Here is a 20,466-nt window from a genome sequence, read left to right on the forward strand (position 1 = left end):
AAGGCAAGGAGACCCCTGGGTTGCGTCTTCCGGAATTGTTCCTAAAACTGCTAAGTCTATCTGCATTTCTTATCGAATTTGTCATCCTCTCGTACTTGTAAACTTTACCATGTAAGTACCCAAGGGTTGTAATGTTGCTTATAGGGCGTGCCCAGTAGTAATAAGAAGGTACCGACAGGCGAAGAAACGTATCTGCCTGTCTTGTGTACCTGTCTGCCTGCCTAAGAGGGAGAAACATTGAACACGTACCAGGCCTGCAGTTGTAGTCTACATAGGCTGTCCTAGCTTGACTATAAACTACTAGGTATACCTACCCATCTACATAATAGTCTTCCAAAAACACATGCAACCCATTGTGTGTGATACCCTCCTAATATCTTCATACAACTATAACCCCTACATACTTCCTTCCTTAGGTACCTAGGGTAGGTCACTTTCTGTGTAGGACGAGTGGTCGATCCGATTCAATTCGTCATGGAGACATCTCAAGATAATATCGCCGATATGGCGAGCCCGCTACCTAAGGATATGTCCCATCACTTCTCCGATGTGACGAAGGCTAGACAGCCTAGCAGAATGAAGGAATTCTATAAATACTTCATGATCCCCAACATTGGTCAACTTGCCGGTGGTACGAAATCCTTCTCAATTACTTACTTTACCTTTCTGCCATCTGATTCCATGTACCGATGTATAAATGTATATCGATCGTCGCGATATGAATTATGAACGCTGATATATAATCATGTCTTAGGCCTTCCCAATGACCGTCTCTTCCCCTTCGATACCCTCGAGGCGCAGACCGCAAAGCCCGAACGATGGACCCCTTCGCCAAATTACCCTGACCCCAACGGCGCGCTGGCTTCGCAAATGGCCGAAACATCAATCTCGAATCCAACTACGGCATCTCACGTTGTCGTGCCTCATGATGCGCCTACTTCGGATTTGGTGAAGAAGATCGATCTCACCACTGCCCTTCAGTACGGTCAGGCAAACGGTTATCTGCCGCTAACATCCTTTATCCGACAATTCTCACGCGACCTTTTGCATCCAAACGTGCCGTATAGAGGAGGACCCGAGGTAGTCTTCACCGTTGGCTCGACGGATGGCATGTCCAAATCTTTAGAGGTTTTCAGCAATATTTGGGTGGAAGGCAAAAACGATATACGCGAGCGACCGGGCCTGGTAACGGACATATTCATGTATGCCAACGTGCTCACCCAGGTCTTGCCTCGAGGAATCCAAGTAGTGGCCATCGAGATGGATGAGGAGGGAATGGCGCCCTATGGTCCTGGTAGTCTAGAGGATGTGCTGGGGAACTGGGATTATAGTAAGGGGAAACGACCCCATTTACTGTACACCGTCACGTGAGTTCTTGATATCCCTTCCTTCTCCAACCATGGGGTCCGTATGCGAGTTGGCATGCTCTACAGTTCAAGCATATCCAGGGCACTAGTAGAAAAAGATGTGTAATTCGCTAACAAATCCTTTAAGAATGGGGCATAACCCAACTAGCGGTGTCTTGTCCCTAGAGAGGAGGAGAGATCTGTACTCGGTCTGCAGCAAATATGATGTTATCATCATCGAGGATGACCCGTATTGGTATCTTCAGTTTCCATCTGCAGCAGTCGAGGAGGCGAAGGCCCGGAACCTACCTATTCCCGAGCCAAAGGAGGCCAACACCCTCGAAAAGAAGTCAGGTTATCCATTTATAGATTCTCTCGCACCATCATTCCTCAATGTAGACGTAGACGGTCGAGTTGTGAGGCTAGACACCTTCTCGAAAACCGTTGCTCCCGGGTGCCGATTGGGATGGATCACTAGCACGCCTGAAATTTGTGAGCGTATACTCCGGGTCAGCGAATCGGGTACCCAAAATCCATCCGGGTTTGTCCAGGTTATCATCGCCGAGACGATCATAGGGCCGCAACCTCAGGCATCCGCAGCGTTCGCCGCTAAATCCCGGAAGGATCAGCCTACCTTCAACGGCTGGGAGATGGGTGGCTGGGTGCGGTGGCTAGAGGGATTGCGTGGCCAGTACGAGAGACGTATGAACCGCATGTGCAAGATCCTCGAAGAGAATGCGTATCAGTTGAAGCAGTCGACACCGATGCGCGAGTCGGACTGGGATTGGGGCGTCATCACTAAGACAAAGCTGTACGACTTTCAGTGGCCGCGAGGTGGCATGTTCCTTTGGGTGCGCATGCGCTTCGAGACGCACCCGCTGTGGAAGGCTCCCGGGTCCAAGGGGAACATCATCGACGGGACGGCCATGTCTACAGCGCTCATGATCTTTCTCACCCAGAAGCCATACCTAGTGCTTGTGAGCCCAGGTCTCATGTTCGGTGCCACACCGAAGATCCGCACCGAGCGGGGCTGGGCCTATTACCGGATGTGCTTCGCTGCTGAGTCCGAGGAGAACATCGACTCCTGCTCTCTCCGGTTCACCCAGGGCGTGCAGAAGTTCTGGCGCATCAAGAATGTCAAGGAGCTCGAGGCTATTCTGGACGAGACAAGTAGTTTGAATGCGGAGGTGGAGCAGGTGACTGGGCTCACGAATTTGGGAAGTTGGATGGGGTGTTAGGTGTTAGGCGGTGGGTGCACGGATATAAGTAGTTGGTAAGGGGTGGATGGACTTGGACGCTCGGTGGGTTTTTATACTTACTTACCTAAGGTACCCCATCCCTTCTTGCCAGTTGGCTAGTAAGGCTACATGAGTGAGTCTCGGAGAGTCAGTACCTACCTGAGACTTTTGGAATAGTTATTTGGTATCAGCTGACATCAGCTAAAGCTCATCTTCAGGCTTGTCTTTTTTTTTTCCAAAACTAGATATACCAGCGAGTTACCTAGAGGTAGATTTATTTATATATGAGAAATCTTTTACATCTTGCCAAGTTACCTACCTACCTACCTACTCAAGATGCATATGATATGATCCAGATATTTAGTAGTAGTAGTAGTAGGTAAGGTGAGAGTGGAGCAGGAGCGAAAGACGACGGAGGGAAGTACAGTAAGTGGCGTAATTATTAACAACACATTCCAACCAATATCATCCATCACCCGCAGCGCCAGAAAAACATCTGCTGCAACTGCAACACCAAAAGGTTTCAAATATAATATCATTATCCTTTGATAGGCCAAAATAATTAGGAGCAGGCCATTGGATGGGTAGGTGTGTATATCTCGGCTCTTAGGTAAGTCATCCACATGGGATAATATCTAGAAATAATTATGATCTTATCGTTAGAAAGGGAATTTGATTTACTGCAGGCCCATATGGCACTTCATGAGGAGTTTCATGTTACCAATTACAATCATTTCTTAGGGTCTACCTTTTGGCTATAAGGAGAACAAGCTCCTTGCACGGAAAGCAGTGTATGGATACATTGACAGCACGGAAATTCATAATAGTTGCTTTTGACAATTTAACCGGCCGACTCCCTTTTGGGGAGACTGACAGCGCACAGAGGGGGCCAACTATGGTGATCAGAATGAGAATGTCCATTGATTCATGAGACCCTATGAACCATTACGCCGTGACTATAGCAAACGATGCACCAATTCCCTAACCCTAGACTATGCTGCTCACCAAGCTAGTCTTTTAGTTCTCGCGGAGGACCTCCAAGAAACCCTGAGGGGCCTTGGGGGGCTTGCCTTCGCTCGCCTTCTGCTGACCAACCTTGTTCTTCACGAACGTGGCGTGGTAAGGGTTGAATCGGAGCATAACCTGCTTGTTGCGCAGAGGGTTCTTCTGGACGGAAGCACGCTTGGTTAGGGGACCGCCCTTGGGAGCCTCGAGCACACTCTGGATTTCAGAGCTGTTGATGAGACGGCCCAAGTCAGCCTGGGAGACCAAGTTGGAAGGTAGTAGGAAGTCCTTCTTGAGCTCAGAGGGCGTGGTGGTAGTGCCATAGATGGAGTCAAGAGCCTTGAATGCAGCCGAGGTCCAGACGATGAATCGGCCGAGATGACCACCGGGGGCAAGCTGGAGAAGGTTCAGGGCGAAGACGGAGCAAGTCTCAACGCCCGGTAGGTTGCGGGTTCCGGTGACAATCTCCTTGCCGTCAACCTCGGGGTCGTAGATGACTAGGGGACCACGTCGCTGGCGGTGACGGCGGCCTCTCATCTTACCCTTTCCAGCGCGTAGCTTCTTGGACTTCTTAGCCTTCTCGATATCGGCATCGGCACCAACAGCCTTCAGGATCTTAAGGGCGTCGGCAGTCTTGGCGGCAGCACCTCCCTCGAAAACCGCGGAGTCGATAACTAGGGGAACCTCGGGAACGGCAGAAACCTGGTGGCCACGGGCGAGCAATAGAGGGGGAACTGCGGAAGCAGCAAGAGCAGAGGCAGTAGCGAATCGCCTTTTTGGGATGTTAGTCTAGCATATTGGGGTCCAATGTTTTCACGGATGTTCTACTCACTTCTGGCCTTGGTTGATCTTGATGTGCCACTTGCGCCAGATCTTGGTAGGTGCGAACATACGACCGGAACGGCACATGTTACCGAAGGCAGCCTGACCAGCACGGTGGGTACCACCACCGGAAACACGGGGGATACGGGCGACAGCGCGACCTTGAAACAAATTTGTCAGCAATTGTAATAAGTTTTTATAGATAAAACTAGTGGTAAATCATAATAAATATGAAATAGGTCGATCGAGGCTACCCAATCGAACAGTCTGAGGTCAAAAGGAAGATATTGAATAACTACTAACCAGTTCCCCAGGATTCGGCAGAGGTTTGGTGACCTGCCTTCTCGCTCACGGCATAGGGCTGTCGCTTGTTCTTGGCCATTCCGGTGTGGACTTGCTGAACGATATCAGGTCGAATCGGGGAGGCGAAGACGGTAGGCATGGTGTGGGTAGCTCCCGAGGGAGTACCATCTTTGCCGATGATGGTGACGGTCGGTCTCGAGGCCATCGTGAATGTCGGAATTCTAAGAGAGAAAAGAGTTAATATTAATTGATTGACAGCATAGAAGAATAATGGTAGGAATCATACAATTAATAAAAAAAATAAGAAATGATATAGTAGATGCGACTTGCGCTGACTTACCTTTGACGTTGGTGGTTGATGGTCTCAAGAAAGGAATTGGAGGTTTTGGTTGTCGAAATTTCGCAAAGTTCAGAAGTTCCTCCCACCAAATTATTTTTCTTGTGGGTTGGAGTGTGGAGTTGAGGGCTAAGCGAATTTTGAGAAAACCGATGACCCACTTCTATTCATCCCACTTTTTCAAAGAATCCCTTCTAAAAGAATGCATTATGCATTTACGCCTCATATGATAATCTAGTTACCCTACACATGCATATTAAAAAAATAAACTTCTTCAATGTTTCATTAGCATTTTCCAATACATGAATGAGAATGAAGTTGAACAAGGAGAAGGCATAATTTATTTAATACATGTATTATTTGAATGAACAAAAGGTTCGGAAAAAAAAATCAAGACAATTGAAGCCCAAAAAGAAACCTCCGAATCGGGGAATCGAACCCCGGGCTTGACGGATCGTAACGGTTTTAATGTCATGAGAGCGTCAAATGTTAGCCACTACACCAATTCGGATTCATAATCCAGGAGCGGATAAGATATCAACGTTGGTGCTTAGTTTGCCCTATATCTAACTATTTCCACTTGTGAAGATGGCGATTGGTCACACCATAGATCCACACCGTTGGTCAGAATTCAATGTTTAGTTCACGGCTTGCCAGATAACTAGTGGCAGGTAGTTATGTACGTCAGATTGGAAAGTGCGACACACTGTGGTATGTACCTATTTATGGAAGACTTTTTGATATATCAATGTGGTGGATTCTCTGCATCCTTTTCAATCTTCTTCTTCTCTTATGTAGTACATATGTACTGTGCATACAGTCAAACCTCACATAACACCACAACTTCATATATTTGGATGCTACATAACGAGAACCACGAACGACGTTCCTTTCTACCGTACCTAGATATGTACGTGCTACACACCTATCAAGTACCTACCTAGTCCGTACTCGACTCCTAAGGGTACATATGTAGGATTGTATATGCCTCAATCTAGAAAAGCTAAGTGAGACTAGCAAATCCGTGCATTGAATATGCATAAAGATAGGTAGGTCCCTAGTCAAGTTAGGTCATCGTGTGGTATATGTTACTATATAACCATCAAATAAATAGGGAACTTTAGAGAACTCATGGAAAGAGGGGGGCGGCGATAATCCCTAACTGGGAAAAATACCAGGCCTGCTATCTCCAACCACGTGATTTTCATATGCAGTTACAGCATTCAGAACCAACATCTTTGCTCTTGGTTTACGATATATAGGTCTTGATTGTTCTGGTTGGATTTCTTGATGTATACTCTTGGAACTTGATATCTCAAGCTTTAGCTAGTTCACCGACAACTTTGATTAGAGATGGCAGACCAACCGTCCGCTCCAAGCCCTGCTGCCACTCCGCAGCTAGAAACAGCACAGACAGAGACAGAGACGCCGCCAGCAGAAGCGTCACATGATCTACTGGAGGCAAACCCCGAGCTTGAAGAAGAGGAGGTATGTATACTGTTAGCTGAACTGGCTAAGTCCGGAAGTGGTGAACATAGGAGAATGTGGAAGACAATCTAGTCTCAGTTACTGACGGACGCCGTTTCTATATTGTAGGAATTCGACGAGGATGCTGATTCAGCATTAGGAAATGATAAGTCAGTACTCGTTTTTCTATATACCTACATAAATGGCAATGGATAGGACAGCTTAATAACATTACAATTGTCACAGTGCCAGCAGTACGAACTCCCTCACCTCAAGCATTATGGAGTATCGCACCATCAAAGGCCGGACGTACCACAGCGAGAAGCACGAATCCAAGTACTTTACGCCAAACGACGAGCAGCAGATGCAGTCTCAGGACATCACGTAAGGATGGCGTTCATCCTTGGCTCAAAACTTACTAGTTCTAATTTGCTGATATAGACATCATTATCTATCTATTCTTCTAGATGACAAACTCTTTCTTGCACCTATCAAGGAAGACATCGAGGTGACTTTTACACCGATCTTGGGTATTAGACTGCTAAATGCTGATGTGGCATAGAAAGTGTTAGACGTCGGAACTGGAACTGGTAAGCGATCATTCGCAAAGACCTGACTATCATCTTGGACAGATGAAATGCTGACTCGGGGCAAATGATAGGAATTTGGGCCATGTAATTGACTCTTCTCACCTCCTGATTTTGAAGCCCCCAACCCCTTTTCGCCCCACCTTTTCTGCTCTCATGAATATACATTTGATATCATTGAATCCCATTACACCCATCATAAGCCATAGTACTTACTTGAATATAGCGACATGGGTGACCGATACCCAAACGCTGAAATCACGGGAACAGACCTGTCCCCAACCCAGCCGCTGTGGGTTCCGCCGAACGTGAAGTTTGAGATCGATGATTGCACCAAGCAGTGGACATGGGCGCCCAACAGCTTCGATTTCATTCACATGCGTTACCTGTTTGGTGCCATCTCCGACTGGAACGAGCTCTTGGCCAACGCTTATCGTTGCTGCAAGCCTGGAGGTTGGGTCCAATCTGCCGAGATGGATGTTTTTCTGAACTCAGACGATGGAACCCTCAAGGAGGATAGCACCATTATCAAGTTTTGGAATCCTCTTTGGAGAGGGGTATGTCCATTTCTTTCTCAATCCACATGATTTTCTTTCTAGTTGCATATTTAACCCCTAATATACCTTCCTATTGCCATCCTTTTCCCCACTCACTCTAGCATGAGGGCACCATATGAAACAAGAAGTAACTAATTCGAACATGAGATAGATGACCAAGAAGCTGGGGGTCAGTTTCCAGGTCCTGGAAGACAGGTCCCAGAACAAGGGATTCGAAGAGGCTGGATTCGTGGATATCGAAGAAGTGAATTACAAGGTGAGTAAACATATTTCATTCTTGGTCACGTTCAGTTCGAGCTAGGTTCTGTAATGGCATGTTATATCTGTATGCTGATCTAACTATAGGTACCTATCGGCGGATGGGCTCGGGATCCCAAGCTAGCGGAAGTTGGCGAGTACACACTACTTGCTCTACTCAACGATCTTTCAGGTAAGTCTCACAGCCTCCCTCCGTTCCTATCTATATGCCACCACTGTCTTCCTGAGCCGTTTATCTGTTTTGAGAATCGTGTATTGAGGACCGGACGTAAAAGAGTCAATTAACATGGCAATCACACAGGCTACACCCTGCTCCCGTGGAATGTGGTGCACGGAGAAGATACTCCAGGATATCACGAGACCCTAGCGCATCTGCGTAAGGAGTTCAAGTCAAAGGCTATCCACGGATACATGACACTTCGATTCGTATATGGTCGAAAGCCTGAGAGTGCGTAGGTTGGGATTGAATCTACGGGGTGATGTTGAGAGAACTATATGGACGATTTCAACTTCTGATTGCTATTCTATTCCAAACCCTAAAATATTACCTTTCGTTAAGTTCAAGACGTAGTTATACCTGAGTCCCCCAGGTCTAAAACTTATCTACCTACGTATAAACCAATAACATTAGGCCGGGAAAGGCCTGTAAATACATGGAGATATGAACATTGAGACTTTTGGCCTCCAAAATAAGCAATCATCTGTTACACAACCATAGGTAAGCCTTAAGGTAATTATAGGACGATTTCGAGATGTTCCCGATCACCAAGGTAACCCATCAGGTTGCAACAAAACTGCTCAGTGAGGCTGACCACCTCGGAGCTGATCGAAAAGCTAATCATACCAATCAGAATTCAGCTGTATTCCCTATCGCGTATAAAAAACGCCTCCTTCGTAACGATGTTGGGCTTTTGACAGCGCCACATCGATATTGAGGTCACTCGCCTACAAATGAGTGTGGTAGAAACTAGGACGGGAGAGGAAGTTGTGAAGTTGAAATCGCAAAGAGTTGCAGCTCCTGCAGTGGTCAAAAAGTTCTAGGCCCGTGACCTTTTCAGGGTCCTCTGCAAGGGTTGGGCTTGGAGCTTTCCGAGTTATCCCTGATCCTGGTCTGATCCCTGGCAATGCCCCTCGCTCGTGGCACGTGCCGGGGTTCAATTTTCATTTAGCACTCGCGGCGCAGTGACAGATTTCGAGGTTTCTCTCTTATACACATCCAATTATGATGCAAATGATGTAGTAGCGCAGTTTGCTCCATGCTAACAAACAAACATCCCCCATACAGATCTCTTAGGTTCTTGGACCACGCTTAAGAAGGAAGCTAATTTGGTAAGCATTTAGCTCCCGTTATTAGTGGCCGCAGCTAACTAACCACTTGTCTTGTTCAACGTGAAAACGCTTTGGACTGTTGGACTTTTGCAAACTTCTCTCAGGTTACACTTCATGCTCATCAGATCATCTCCTCAAGGGAACTGTTATGCCAAGTTCTAACACCGTCGAGTTGCCAAGCTCGAGAAAGAATTTCATCTCATCTAAATTATCCGACAACCTGAAAACCAACATTGAACATTCCACCTATGTAGCATTATAGGTCATTCTATACGACATCGGGTGTGTCTGAATGAGCTCATACCTTCTTAGGGTTGGGATTTTCTCTGTGTTCTACTATGTATATGTAGGTGGTATCGGCGTGGATTGCATGAGGCTGAAAGCGCCCCCCCACCTCAAAGTCGGTTAAGCCAGCCGTCCCAGAGGCCATCTTTCAGGGTACATGTAGTTGACAATATGTATTAAGTACGAAGTGCCAATCCCGAAAGTGGTTCGCAAAGATGGGCCAACGAAAAGGCATTGCTCGGCGACGAGCTGGTCAATGACCTACCTGTGCGTAAGTTATCAAAAGTAAAGTCACTTGCTAACTCTACTGCAATAGTTAACCCATTGGGTGCAACTGAGGTATTCTTTACATACCTAATGTTTTCTAGACTGCCTGTCCTAACAATCAGCACTCTCTACTTCGTTCCTGACCTGTTTATCCATACCTTGTACTCTGCATGTTCGCTAGAGTCCAGTTACATATGTCTACACTCGATTCTTTCCATAGACATGATGACCAAAAGTCTTCAACTATATAATTCCAAAGGCCAATGTGGCCTATGGAGGTAGACGAACCACGCCAGGCAAGTACATATGCTCGTTAGCTATGATGGCCTCTTTAGTTATCTTTATACCCGTGCGGCTGGAAGCTCCCACGAGAGGTTGGCCACTGACCAATCCGCTTTTAGGTGCCACCCTGCGTAGCATTGCATCGCTACGAGGTCTCGTATTATAATTTTTTGCAGGGGGTCTGCAGCTGCCACACTTGGGCGGCTCGCGCCCTTATCTCCCAGATATTGTCAAAGCATTGCCCGAGACGAGGTAGTAATGGAAGCATATCAGTACGTGAATCGCTATGTAGGTCGTTGGATATCCCCTATATTCTGCTCCTGTTGAATCTTGAGTCTATCCTCCGGTGGCAGAGTCCTTCTCCGAGTCAAATATTGTGCTTACTCTCTTTATCTACGTCGTTGCCCCCCTATGTTCATTCTATAGGTTTAGAGCGTGTTTTTGTCTAATATTTTAGCGGTAGATATCTTGCTTATTAATATTTGTATTTGGTTTGACTAATATCACCTACAGCGATGCACTGGATCTCTCTATGTTGGGGGGCTATTTTATCGTTGATTTTTTCTGCGAGGGCTGATCCAACATGGCCGTCTCAGAATGATGAACTCGAAGAGATCATGTACCAGGTCAAAGGTTATAGGAGTAGGAATTTCGGTGGGACTGTCATTCCATGTTCTAACGAAGCATCGGGCCCTGGTCGACAGAATGCCGCGGAGTGGCTGCGAGCAGCTTTCCATGACATGGCCACGACTACGAATCTGAATAACGTACGAGCCGGTGGGCTTGATGGCTCTTTACAGTATGAGCTAACTAGCTCGGACAATCTTGGCCCAGGGTTTAACACAACCCTCAGGTTCATGGCCGACTATTATACTAGTCGATCAAGTGTAGCGGATCTCATCGCTCTAGGCGTATACTATTCCGTTAGGTCTTGTGGTGGACCTATAGTGCCCGTCTCCGGTGGGAGAGTTGATGCTCTGACAGCTGGTCCCATAGGTGTACCGCTGCCACAGAACACTGCCTTCACTTTTGAGCAGCAATTCATACGCATGGGGTTTGATAGAGAGGAGATGATTCAAGTCACCGCCTGTGGCCATTCGATCGGCGGCGTACACGACAACGAATTCCCGGAAATCGTTCCTGTCGGGTCTGCATCAAATGGCGAGGTTGCCTTGGATTCAACTGTCGCAGTCTTCGATAACAATGTCGTTACCGAGTACCTCGCTGGAAACACGACAAACCCTTTGGTGGTTGGTCCATCGATTAGGGCAACCAGGAACTCGGACTTCAAAGTATTCAACTACGATGGGAACGTGACTATTAGTGCGATGGCAGGTGCTGCGGATTTCAATAGCATATGCACAACCCTTCTCCGAAAAATGATTGATACCGTGCCAACCGGCGTGGTTCTCTCAGATCCTATTCAACCGTACTCTGTGAAGCCAGTTAACATGCAGTTGGCACTTAATCCTGGGGCCACTACGATGCAGTTGACTGGACTGATACGTGTGCGAACTACAGATATGGGAACTGACTCTGTCTCTAGTCTCACACTCAATTACAAGGACCGGAATGGAGGTGATGACTGTGATAGGACGAGCTGTGAATATACAGCAACTCTTTTAGGTGCAACTGAGGGGTTTGACGACCAGTTTGTTGTAAGTATATAGAATAATGTGTGATGTTGGCTCGCTAGAGTAATCTGACACTCGTTAGTGGTTTCCCATCGATGCTGCTATCTCAACCTCTACCGGCATTTCATCCTTCACCGTAACCCTTAACATGGCAAGCGGAACAAGCCAGACTTTTGACAACAACGGCAACTCGTATCCTATGCAAGACGCGATACTAATTCAAAGCCCTCAAAGCTGTCTCCTTGCTGGAACTCTCACAGTAACCGCAGCCGTAGGTCATCCTAGCGATTCCAACTGTAAACAGCTTGTTCATCTGAATACTAAGATATCAACAGGTCCGCAATGACCGCAAAACCCTTCCCGTTAACATGTTTATCTCGTATAAGACCCCGACTGGAAATCCAAATCGTCCTGTACCAACATTGAGAAATGCGACAGTGACTATGACTGAAGGGACTTGTGTGGGCTCGCATACCTTTTATACGGCGAACTACACTAACCTTGGTGATCTTGCATATACATCTAAAATTGACCTTATTAGTGGAAGTGAATCATCAGCTCTTAGGGACGACTTTAATGCGGCAAGTGACTTGGGAGCAGCGTGCCAACCTTTCCAAAACCCGCCCTCGTCCCTATGTAACACAGGAGGAGCGTCGACATCTTCTGCGTCGTCGGCTACTTTGTCCATTGACACTACCTCGTCATCGACTGTGTCGGTTACTGTCTCGTCAACTAGCACAAGCACTTCTTCTACAGCACCAACAGAGACATTACATCACAGACAGGACTTGGGGGGATACGAGCTTGTAGGATGCCAAAAGGAATCCACAACAGGGGGAGCACGAGCTCTGAATGGTGCTTCGTTTGCTTACGATAGTATGACCCTAGAAAGTTGTATGAGTAATTGTACCGGCTATATCTACTGGGGCACAGAGTATGGCCGGGAATGTAAGTTTCGCGCACGAGCCGTTATGATTAGGTAGTTATCGAAGCGACTGACACTTCTTTTAGGCTACTGTGGTGACTCGCTTGACCCAACAAGCGAAAATGCGCCCTCGACTGACTGCACAATGGTGTGCGGCGGGGATACCACGGAATACTGCGGAGATAGCAATAGAATCGAATTGTACAGCACTACAGCCAGCCAACCAATGCCAACTGCCACACTGGCCCCCAAACCGACAGTCTCGCCCTATGTCCGGGTCGGCTGCTACAACGAAGTTTCGGGCGGCCGGGCTTTAACAGGGGCATCCTACGCTAACGACTCTATGACACTGGAGATGTGTGCTTCCAACTGCGCCGGGTTTACGTACTGGGGGGCAGAGTACGGCCGCGAGTGCTACTGTGGCGATACCTTGGATAGCCTCAGCACTCCTGCCCCTGAGACCGACTGCCAGACCATGGTCTGTGCCGGTAATCGGTATGAGTATTGCGGGGCTGGAAACAGACTGGAGCTATACCAGTTAGCGACGGCTTCTTCGGCGCTGCTTGCTACGGCGACAGCGACGGCGAGCCCGGATGTGTAGTAATGCTAAACGTTGGGGAGTGAGATGACGCTTATGGTAACCTTGGTATTTATGAAGGGATAATTGTGGTGTGCCTATGATCTATATCCGGATATAAAAGTACGATTTACGATGATTAGACGAGGAACGGATGTATGGATATATGGCAGAACATTGAATGTATGTTGTATACTACTAGTAGTACAGCGCCTAAGTGTATTGATATACTGGAAGTTTAGTTGAAATGCAAGAGGTTTTAAAGGAAGTTAGTTGTGACAGTGATAGGGTTGGTTCATAAGATTTGATACTCAAATCAAACGCAGTGATCACCCTGGAAACATTCCTATCAATCTCTAGGTTCCAATGAATACCCTAGGTAAGTATTTAAGTCGATATGTGTGATTGAGTTGCATTTGTGTAAATAACATAAATACATACATCAATGATGAAATAGTTAACATTGAATGTACATACCCCAAGTAACAAGCAGTCGGGATACATATGTACATCGTGTGTAACTATATGAAAACCCCTTGTCACATAAAACCATTTGGGTTAATGAGTTAATACCTAGTGATAATAGTGAAATCCCAAGGCATTTGGTAACGCGTTAACCGCGTAAATCGGGACTAATAAAGTCGCAACTAAAGCTTGTAGGTACGAGGCCAGGTGACTGGCTGGATTGGTTTGCAGCCGCTAGCAGCCGCATTTCCTGCAGATAGTACACAGATACAGTACCCATTAAAAACATTGAATACTTACATTAGTCAAGGTACATTTACATATGTATGTATGTAACTACCTGCAAGCGTTTCCAAGGTTACCTTAACCCGGTTCACGCAAATACCTACTAAATAGGCTAGCAGCCCTGACAATTTAGCCCCGCCACTCAATCTTTTTTTCGTTCTTTTCTTTCTTCATCAATGTTCATGTTTCCCCAAGCCGAAATACCAACTACATAATAATAATAATACCTAGTAATAACCTATTATGTACCAACCAGCCTACCAAACCAACGGTTGCCAGCCAAGCTATTAGGTAACCTCCGGCCTGGTAGATTTCAACTCATTAGGTACATTTTTTTACATGCAGAATTTATTTTCTTCGCCGACAGTGCATATACTAGATATATTTGCTCTTACTAGGCCGTACTAACGGGCAATACAGTCGCGAACTTAAGTTGCTACAGACTGTGGTTCCTTATTTTACTTTGTTCTACATCACCGTTTCCCTGATTTGCCTCTCTGTGGGAAACACCTGCATCCTCCTTTCACCTACCTATACGTCACAAAGCGAATGCGCATTCGCACTGGCTAGCCCTATCAGCATCTCTACATGCTACCAAGACAAGAGCGCAAGGCCAAGCATGTCGACAAGTAAGCGATATCAAGCTACTTCTATTCGTGCACTTATTAACCTGGCTCTCGAACCAAAGCGACATCGTCTTTGGAAGATCCAACTTCACCTAACATCCTCTCCGAAATCGCCAGAGAGGTTTGGCCAACTTTACACCTCGTTGCCTTAAGTTGAATAAAGTCGGCCCAGGCCTTGGAGAAGGCACTTGCGACAATATGAGCAGTAACTACGTAGGTTCTAGCGATGCATATTTACTTTGGGCTTCCTATTTCTAACTCTTGTGTCAAAAGGACAAACTGAAGAGTCTTACTGGATTCATGCCCATCAACAAGCTCAATGGCAGCAACCAAACTCCCTCACGCCTTACACGAATCATGACTGCACGCCCAAACTCGAGCCCACCGCCTTCGAAACGCCAAAAGGTCCAGGAGCCGAGTACACACACGACTGCTCAATTTGCCCTCGCCTCACCAACTAATCCTTCTGCTCATCACCCGATACCTCGTAAACGCTCTTTCGATAGCATTAGCGATTCCCAACAAACCCATATGTCACGATCGTCTCAGGCCAAAAGACATCAATCCTCCCAACCATGTCTCGCAGAATATCGTAAATCGCAGGGCTCCGTGAAACTACCTAATAAGAGACCACGGCATGACTCACGCGCAAGGCAATCCAAAGGGGAGAATCAAAATTGGATTACTCTCCCTGATCCTGATAATGATGATAGTGATGGCGAGGTGGAGGTAGTCCAAGGACCAGGCACAGAGAGAGTTGTCGCGAGACAGCAGAAGAAAGAGGTCCAGCAGCCTATTACGGATTTGGCGGGGCGCTTTAAACAGGGCAAAATGATGGCTCTAGGACATAACCAGCAAACCCTCGCCGCCTTAGAGGTAGACAGCATCATTGACAAGCAGGGATCGAAGGAAGGCCAGCCGCGGGGTGTATTATCCAGCCCAGATGAACTGTCGTCGGAGGCATACAGTAAGACCAAGGTGCCCAACAAGAAGGTCCATCCCCCTTCTCCAAGCATATCCAACAGAGGCAATATCCAGCGAACTAAGTTCTCAAACTCGCTTCATGACACTTCAACATTGAAAGAGGTGGACCACGCCACAAACGTTATTGGGCCAAGGCTTTGTATACGACGAGCTGTGTCGGGCGATTTCAAGTACGAGACAGGGGGTGTGGAACAATGCTCCCTAAAGTTGGGAAGAGTGAGCCACATACTCCATCCAACGGATTCAAAGGGCACTTCTATGAAACAATATTCATATATTACGATCAACTTGATGAAGGTTCAGGACATTAGGGTTTCCATGAAGCCCAATTGCTGCATAGTCTCAATTAGTCGTTCTACAGATGGTACGATCAGTGCTAGCCCAAAGCTACTCATCGAGTTTTTATCCCCTGAGGATCTTGAGCACTTCAAGCAATGGGTAGTAATGCATAAAGAAGGCGTCCGAGAAACGCCACTATCTATTGACAAACAGTACGTCTATACTCCTCCCTGTCTATGAACAGCCATTAATGCAATGTATAGGGATAGGCTTGAAAAGGAGCTCGAGAATATGATGGCTAAAGCTACTAAGAGCAGAGTCGTTAGAGATGATGACTTGCTTGGAGACGATATGAAGCTCATAGAGCACAATGCGGCAACTCGTACGAAACAAGGAGAATCCGCTAACCGACCACATGTTCCGTCTCGTCAAGGAAAGACAAAGGATATGATGAATCGGTATGGCTCTACGTCTCAGCGAAACCCAGCAATAAAAGTGCAATCCGGTGATCGCCAGCAACATGATGAAGCTCAACGACAACTTCGAGCGACTCGTTCCAAGTTGGCGCCCCAGGAAAACCCACCTTTGGAAAAGGAACCTCCTACACCCGGATGGACGACCCAAAATAAAGGCTGGGAGACGAAATGGCGCAATTCCCTCATTTTCCCCTCCCAGGGCAAGAGTCGAGCTACTGTTGACAAGGAAGATATTGTTCGGCTAAACGAGGGCGAATATCTGAATGACAACCTGATCATCTTCTATCTACGCTACCTTCAACATTCGTTAGAGGCAAACAGGCCAGATCTTGCTCAGAGGATTTATTTTCAAAATACTTTCTTCTATGAGAAACTGAAGTCTGGACGAACGCATCACGGCATCAACTACAATAGTGTGAAGGCATGGACCTCCAAAGTAGATCTCTTCTCCAAGGATTACATCATTGTCCCGATCAACGAGTACTCTCACTGGTATGTTGCAATCATATATAACGCACCAAAACTTGTCCCATGCCCGGACAAGATCGAGAAAGCCGAGGCCAAGCCCAGAGAATCAGTCACCATCGAGGAGGACGGCAACGGAGGAGAGTCTAGTACCTCTTCAGACGATCAGAAATTGGACGACTCCGCAAGTTCAGAGACCGTGGTCCCTACAATACAAATCGATATGGTAAACCAGTTAAGCCGTATGTCAATTAGTAGCCCTGACTATCTGGATAAAAAAGCTAAGCAGACAGCAGCAGCAACCAATCCAGGAGAGCAGAAGACTGATTTGCGCATGAGGAGCCACGACCAAGACACGGAGGCAAACCTTGTCAAGAGTGATCTCAAAGAGGACGAACCAGAGGCTCTACCGGCCAATGACAATATGCTCCCGAAAAAAATAGGAAAGAGACTTAGTTCGGGCCCTCGAAAGCTGAGCCCAGACCAAACCAAGATCATCACGCTCGACTCACTAGGGATTTCTCATTCTCCGGCCTGCAGTTGTCTTAAGCAGTACTTGATTGCAGAGCTGAAGGACAAGAAGGGTATTGAGATCCCGACCCCTGGAGCTTTGGGTATGACGGCCAAGGGTATACCGCAGCAAACGAACTACTGCGACTGTGGTCTCTATTTGCTAGGATACATTCAGGAGTTTCTTAAAGATCCCGACAAGTTTGTTCGTAGTCTCCTTCGGCATGATGATGAGATTGCTTGGAATCTGGAGCCATCGGGACTCCGAAACAGCATTAGGGACTTGATTTTTACGCTCCAAAAAGAACAGCAAGATCGAGAAAATGCGCACAAAGAAGAGAAAAGAGAAGAGAAACGCAAATTGCGAATGTCGAAGAAGAGGAAAGCATCGGTGACGGATGAGCAACCATCTCAGCAGGAGGCGTCATTGGCTAAAGAGAAGGACATCAATCGAATGACCCTCAAGCTCCCGTTGGTGGCAAAAAATGATATAACTGAACAAAATCTCGCCGATCATGCGGCGCTAACCAAGGAGAAGGTCGTTAAGCAGCATGTCTCCAACCCCCCGGAGGGAGAGGCCGGAGAGGCCGCGCGCAAGCTTTTCAACTCAGGAGTTAGGCCCTCCTCTTCCAACTCGGAAGCGGCATGCCCTATTCCTGGTTCTTTCCCTCAGTCCCCGGCTGTCGAGAAGTCGACGGGAACGGGTTCGATGATGGCCAGTGTGGATGGCGCCAAGAGAAGCGAAGCTGTGAGGTTTGTTTCGCCGCTCTACGATTCTAGTCGTGGGTCTTCACCTTCAAGGCCTATGGTGGTCGACGATTCAGAGGCCTCTCAGGGATTGACGCAGGAGTGCACTTTTGGTCGTGGCGATCCTAAGCCTATGGTATCATCTGTAGAGATACCTGAAGACATTGCGCAACCTCACAAGCAGGATAAGCAGGATACTCAATCCTGCCACCAAGAGAAGACGCAGACAACAAGTCATTATTTTGCAGGACGACAACCTGGCGACCGAATGGCCTCGGCCAAACTACGTGATGAGCCTACCCCGACTGATATTGTCGACATCTCAGATTGAGCATCAGAGGTTTTTGGTAACTGTATGATCTGAGAGAAAGAAAACGGAGTGATTGCTTGGAGTTTACCCAGGGGCGTGAAGGGTGGGAAGGAGGGAGGTGTCAACAACGGGAGAGGTTTTGTACATATGCATGAAAACTGGCGTACATGGTTGAGTTTGGCGGTGCATTTCCCATCGCCCTTATACCCTATTGAGGCGATGGACGGGCAAAGGAGTCTGTTTGCTTTGCTTCCTAGAATCGGATACTAGGTAGCCAAGGGCATTACATAGGTTCTGTTTAAGTAGGTGCCTACCTAAGTATGTAGGACGGCTAATACCAAAAACATAATGTGGTTTCATTTTTTACTCTTGACTTGCGTGGGTATACTACTATGTGCTCTGGTATTAAAACAAACCAGACTCTTGAATCGGGTGATAGATACCGTGTATGAAAGTCGTTTTTTTTGTGTGAAATGTAACTATGGTTTTATACTTGACTAACCTACCTCTCTCTGTATGCCTGCCGACCTGGGTACCTTCTTGGTAGAGATCAGTCCTGGCAATGGCCACCAGGAGTCACATTTTACAGTATGCAGGCATGTATGTATCATGGATGCATTATCAAGACGTAAATGACTCAACTCATCATTCGTTAAAAAATTAATCAACTAGCCCGTAGATAGATAGGTAGGTGCCTACCTACAGAGAACCAACTATTTCCTAATTATTTCTCTCTCCCTTTTTTTTTATTTTTTTATCTTGGGGTCTGACTAACTCGCCTTCCTCTTCGCCTTCCCCTCACTCGCCCCCTTCGCCCCCTTCAAGGCGGGCAGCGCAAAGACCTCGCTCTCGCCGCCCTCCAGCTTCTTCCACGGGCCCAGATCGACCGCCTGGTTCCACACCAGCGGGCCCACCCACGGCTGGACGTTGTAGTGCAGGCGCAGGGCGACCCCCTCGGTGTCGGCGATGCGGCCGGTGGGGTGGGTGATCTGGTACTTGGGCTTCTGGTTCTTGAGAGAGAGGAGGCCGCGGGAGGGGTCGACGGGCTTTCCGGCGGCGCTGCGGCGCAGCTTGCGCAGGGCGACGGGCCCGATGTTCGCGAGGTGGTCGGCGCTGGGGGACGTGATGATGGCGTCCCAGATCACGGCCGAGTTGGTCTGGTTCGCGGTGGAGGCGGGGGAGGGCCAGTCGGCGGTCACGTAGACGAAGACCTGCTTGGTGTTCCAGGTGAAGAGGGACGAGAGGTCGGCGTCGAGCGAGAACTTGATGATGGCGTATTCTTCTTTCTTGGTGCTGTAGTAGTGCGGCCGGCCTTTTACGCTGTTTGGGGGGTTGGGTTAGTATACAAGAAAGAGTAGGCAGGTAGGTAGGTAGGTAGGAAGGTAGGTGAAGAGCTTACACTTGGACATTGGTGGGTATTATGGAGCCGCTGGGGTTTCGGGGGCTGGCGAAGTCGGAGGCGGCGATGAGGGCGGCGACGGCAAAGGCGACGGTGGTGAAGAAGCCGAAGACGTTTTGTATTCGGGTGAGGGAGTTGTACATGCTGGGCTAGGATGGGAAGGGTTGGTTCCCTGGGTAGGGTGATGGAGGTGGTTTTTTTTTTTTCAGGTGGTGAGCAATCGCATTCGTGGCTATTATATAGTCGCTAAGTTTCGCATTGGCAACCTGGGACTGGGACTGAGAGAAATCGTCGTTGTGCCCAGAGACATCGAAGTTGTGAGGTTCAATTATATGTAAGTAAGAGAGATGGACAGGCCACGTACCAGGTACCTTTGTTCACAGGTTGTAACAATTCCTTATCGATAATACAATTCCTTATCAGTTCATTGTCGATAACTAATGATAAGATAAACAATAGCTTTATCTCACTTCTTGGCACCCCTTTTTTAGCTTGTCCCCCTATTTCAACACCTTATTTTTACTTCACCTCTTACTTTACTGAACAATTCTTTTCGTGAATCTCTGCAAGGTGCATAGAAAATTGGTTTATGTGAGATATCCATATTCATCTGAATGCCAAAATATTCTAAAGTAGTCGGATATGATTATCACATCTCTACAATCTGCCATTCACGTGTCCTCTCTACATAGCTGACATCA

General features: G+C 47.4%; 7 protein-coding genes and 1 non-coding gene across 8 annotated transcripts; 5 read left to right on the forward strand and 3 right to left on the reverse strand.

The window, feature by feature from the left end:
* The first annotated feature begins 110 nt into the window (after positions 1 to 110).
* GGS25DRAFT_490151 (aromatic amino acid aminotransferase) lies at positions 111 to 2,894 on the forward strand. Its single transcript, XM_049260962.1, has 3 exons — positions 111 to 631; positions 755 to 1,367; positions 1,495 to 2,894. The coding sequence occupies exons 1-3, from the start codon at positions 475 to 477 to the stop codon at positions 2,582 to 2,584; spliced, it is 1,860 nt and encodes a 619-aa protein (XP_049116553.1). The 5' UTR covers positions 111 to 474; the 3' UTR covers positions 2,585 to 2,894.
* A 165-nt stretch (positions 2,895 to 3,059) lies between these two features.
* Positions 3,060 to 5,546, reverse strand: GGS25DRAFT_490156 (60S ribosomal protein L4-A). Its single transcript, XM_049260963.1, has 4 exons — positions 5,001 to 5,546; positions 4,715 to 4,935; positions 4,422 to 4,572; positions 3,060 to 4,361 (listed from the first exon to the last, which is right to left on the reverse strand). Exons 2-4 carry the CDS (start codon positions 4,917 to 4,919, stop codon positions 3,602 to 3,604), a joined length of 1,116 nt encoding a protein of 371 aa, XP_049116554.1. The 5' UTR covers positions 4,920 to 4,935; positions 5,001 to 5,546; the 3' UTR covers positions 3,060 to 3,601.
* On the reverse strand, positions 5,470 to 5,562 carry GGS25DRAFT_t63. The gene has a single exon. It is a non-coding gene; the product is annotated as a tRNA-Glu (tRNA).
* A 265-nt stretch (positions 5,563 to 5,827) lies between these two features.
* On the forward strand, positions 5,828 to 8,888 carry GGS25DRAFT_490170 (S-adenosyl-L-methionine-dependent methyltransferase). The gene is made up of 12 exons (XM_049260964.1): positions 5,828 to 5,961; positions 6,069 to 6,539; positions 6,648 to 6,688; positions 6,765 to 6,902; positions 6,960 to 7,026; positions 7,081 to 7,108; positions 7,180 to 7,192; positions 7,332 to 7,662; positions 7,814 to 7,918; positions 8,008 to 8,092; positions 8,222 to 8,621; positions 8,765 to 8,888. Exons 2-11 carry the CDS (start codon positions 6,405 to 6,407, stop codon positions 8,374 to 8,376), a joined length of 1,098 nt encoding a protein of 365 aa, XP_049116555.1. The 5' UTR covers positions 5,828 to 5,961; positions 6,069 to 6,404; the 3' UTR covers positions 8,377 to 8,621; positions 8,765 to 8,888.
* A 268-nt stretch (positions 8,889 to 9,156) lies between these two features.
* GGS25DRAFT_274911 (uncharacterized protein) lies at positions 9,157 to 10,273 on the forward strand. Its single transcript, XM_049257417.1, has 4 exons — positions 9,157 to 9,249; positions 9,389 to 9,653; positions 9,716 to 10,097; positions 10,203 to 10,273. The coding sequence occupies exons 2-3, from the start codon at positions 9,542 to 9,544 to the stop codon at positions 10,081 to 10,083; spliced, it is 480 nt and encodes a 159-aa protein (XP_049116556.1). The 5' UTR covers positions 9,157 to 9,249; positions 9,389 to 9,541; the 3' UTR covers positions 10,084 to 10,097; positions 10,203 to 10,273.
* A 112-nt stretch (positions 10,274 to 10,385) lies between these two features.
* GGS25DRAFT_274876 (heme peroxidase) lies at positions 10,386 to 13,499 on the forward strand. The gene is made up of 4 exons (XM_049257416.1): positions 10,386 to 11,741; positions 11,800 to 11,988; positions 12,053 to 12,665; positions 12,729 to 13,499. Exons 1-4 carry the CDS (start codon positions 10,599 to 10,601, stop codon positions 13,241 to 13,243), a joined length of 2,460 nt encoding a protein of 819 aa, XP_049116557.1. The 5' UTR covers positions 10,386 to 10,598; the 3' UTR covers positions 13,244 to 13,499.
* A 643-nt stretch (positions 13,500 to 14,142) lies between these two features.
* On the forward strand, positions 14,143 to 18,725 carry GGS25DRAFT_490197 (cysteine proteinase). Its single transcript, XM_049260965.1, has 5 exons — positions 14,143 to 14,598; positions 14,658 to 14,808; positions 14,869 to 16,070; positions 16,122 to 17,041; positions 17,096 to 18,725. Exons 2-5 carry the CDS (start codon positions 14,794 to 14,796, stop codon positions 18,385 to 18,387), a joined length of 3,429 nt encoding a protein of 1,142 aa, XP_049116558.1. The 5' UTR covers positions 14,143 to 14,598; positions 14,658 to 14,793; the 3' UTR covers positions 18,388 to 18,725.
* On the reverse strand, positions 18,721 to 20,098 carry GGS25DRAFT_490201 (signal peptidase subunit-domain-containing protein). The gene is made up of 3 exons (XM_049260966.1): positions 19,766 to 20,098; positions 19,066 to 19,686; positions 18,721 to 19,007 (listed from the first exon to the last, which is right to left on the reverse strand). Exons 1-2 carry the CDS (start codon positions 19,906 to 19,908, stop codon positions 19,137 to 19,139), a joined length of 693 nt encoding a protein of 230 aa, XP_049116559.1. The 5' UTR covers positions 19,909 to 20,098; the 3' UTR covers positions 18,721 to 19,007; positions 19,066 to 19,136.
* Between the last annotated feature and the right edge of the window lie 368 nt (positions 20,099 to 20,466).

The sequence above is a fragment of the Hypoxylon fragiforme genome (assembly GCF_022984875.1).
Source record: "Hypoxylon fragiforme strain CBS 206.31 chromosome Unknown GGS25scaffold_5, whole genome shotgun sequence".
Lineage (NCBI taxonomy): Eukaryota > Fungi > Ascomycota > Sordariomycetes > Xylariales > Hypoxylaceae > Hypoxylon > Hypoxylon fragiforme.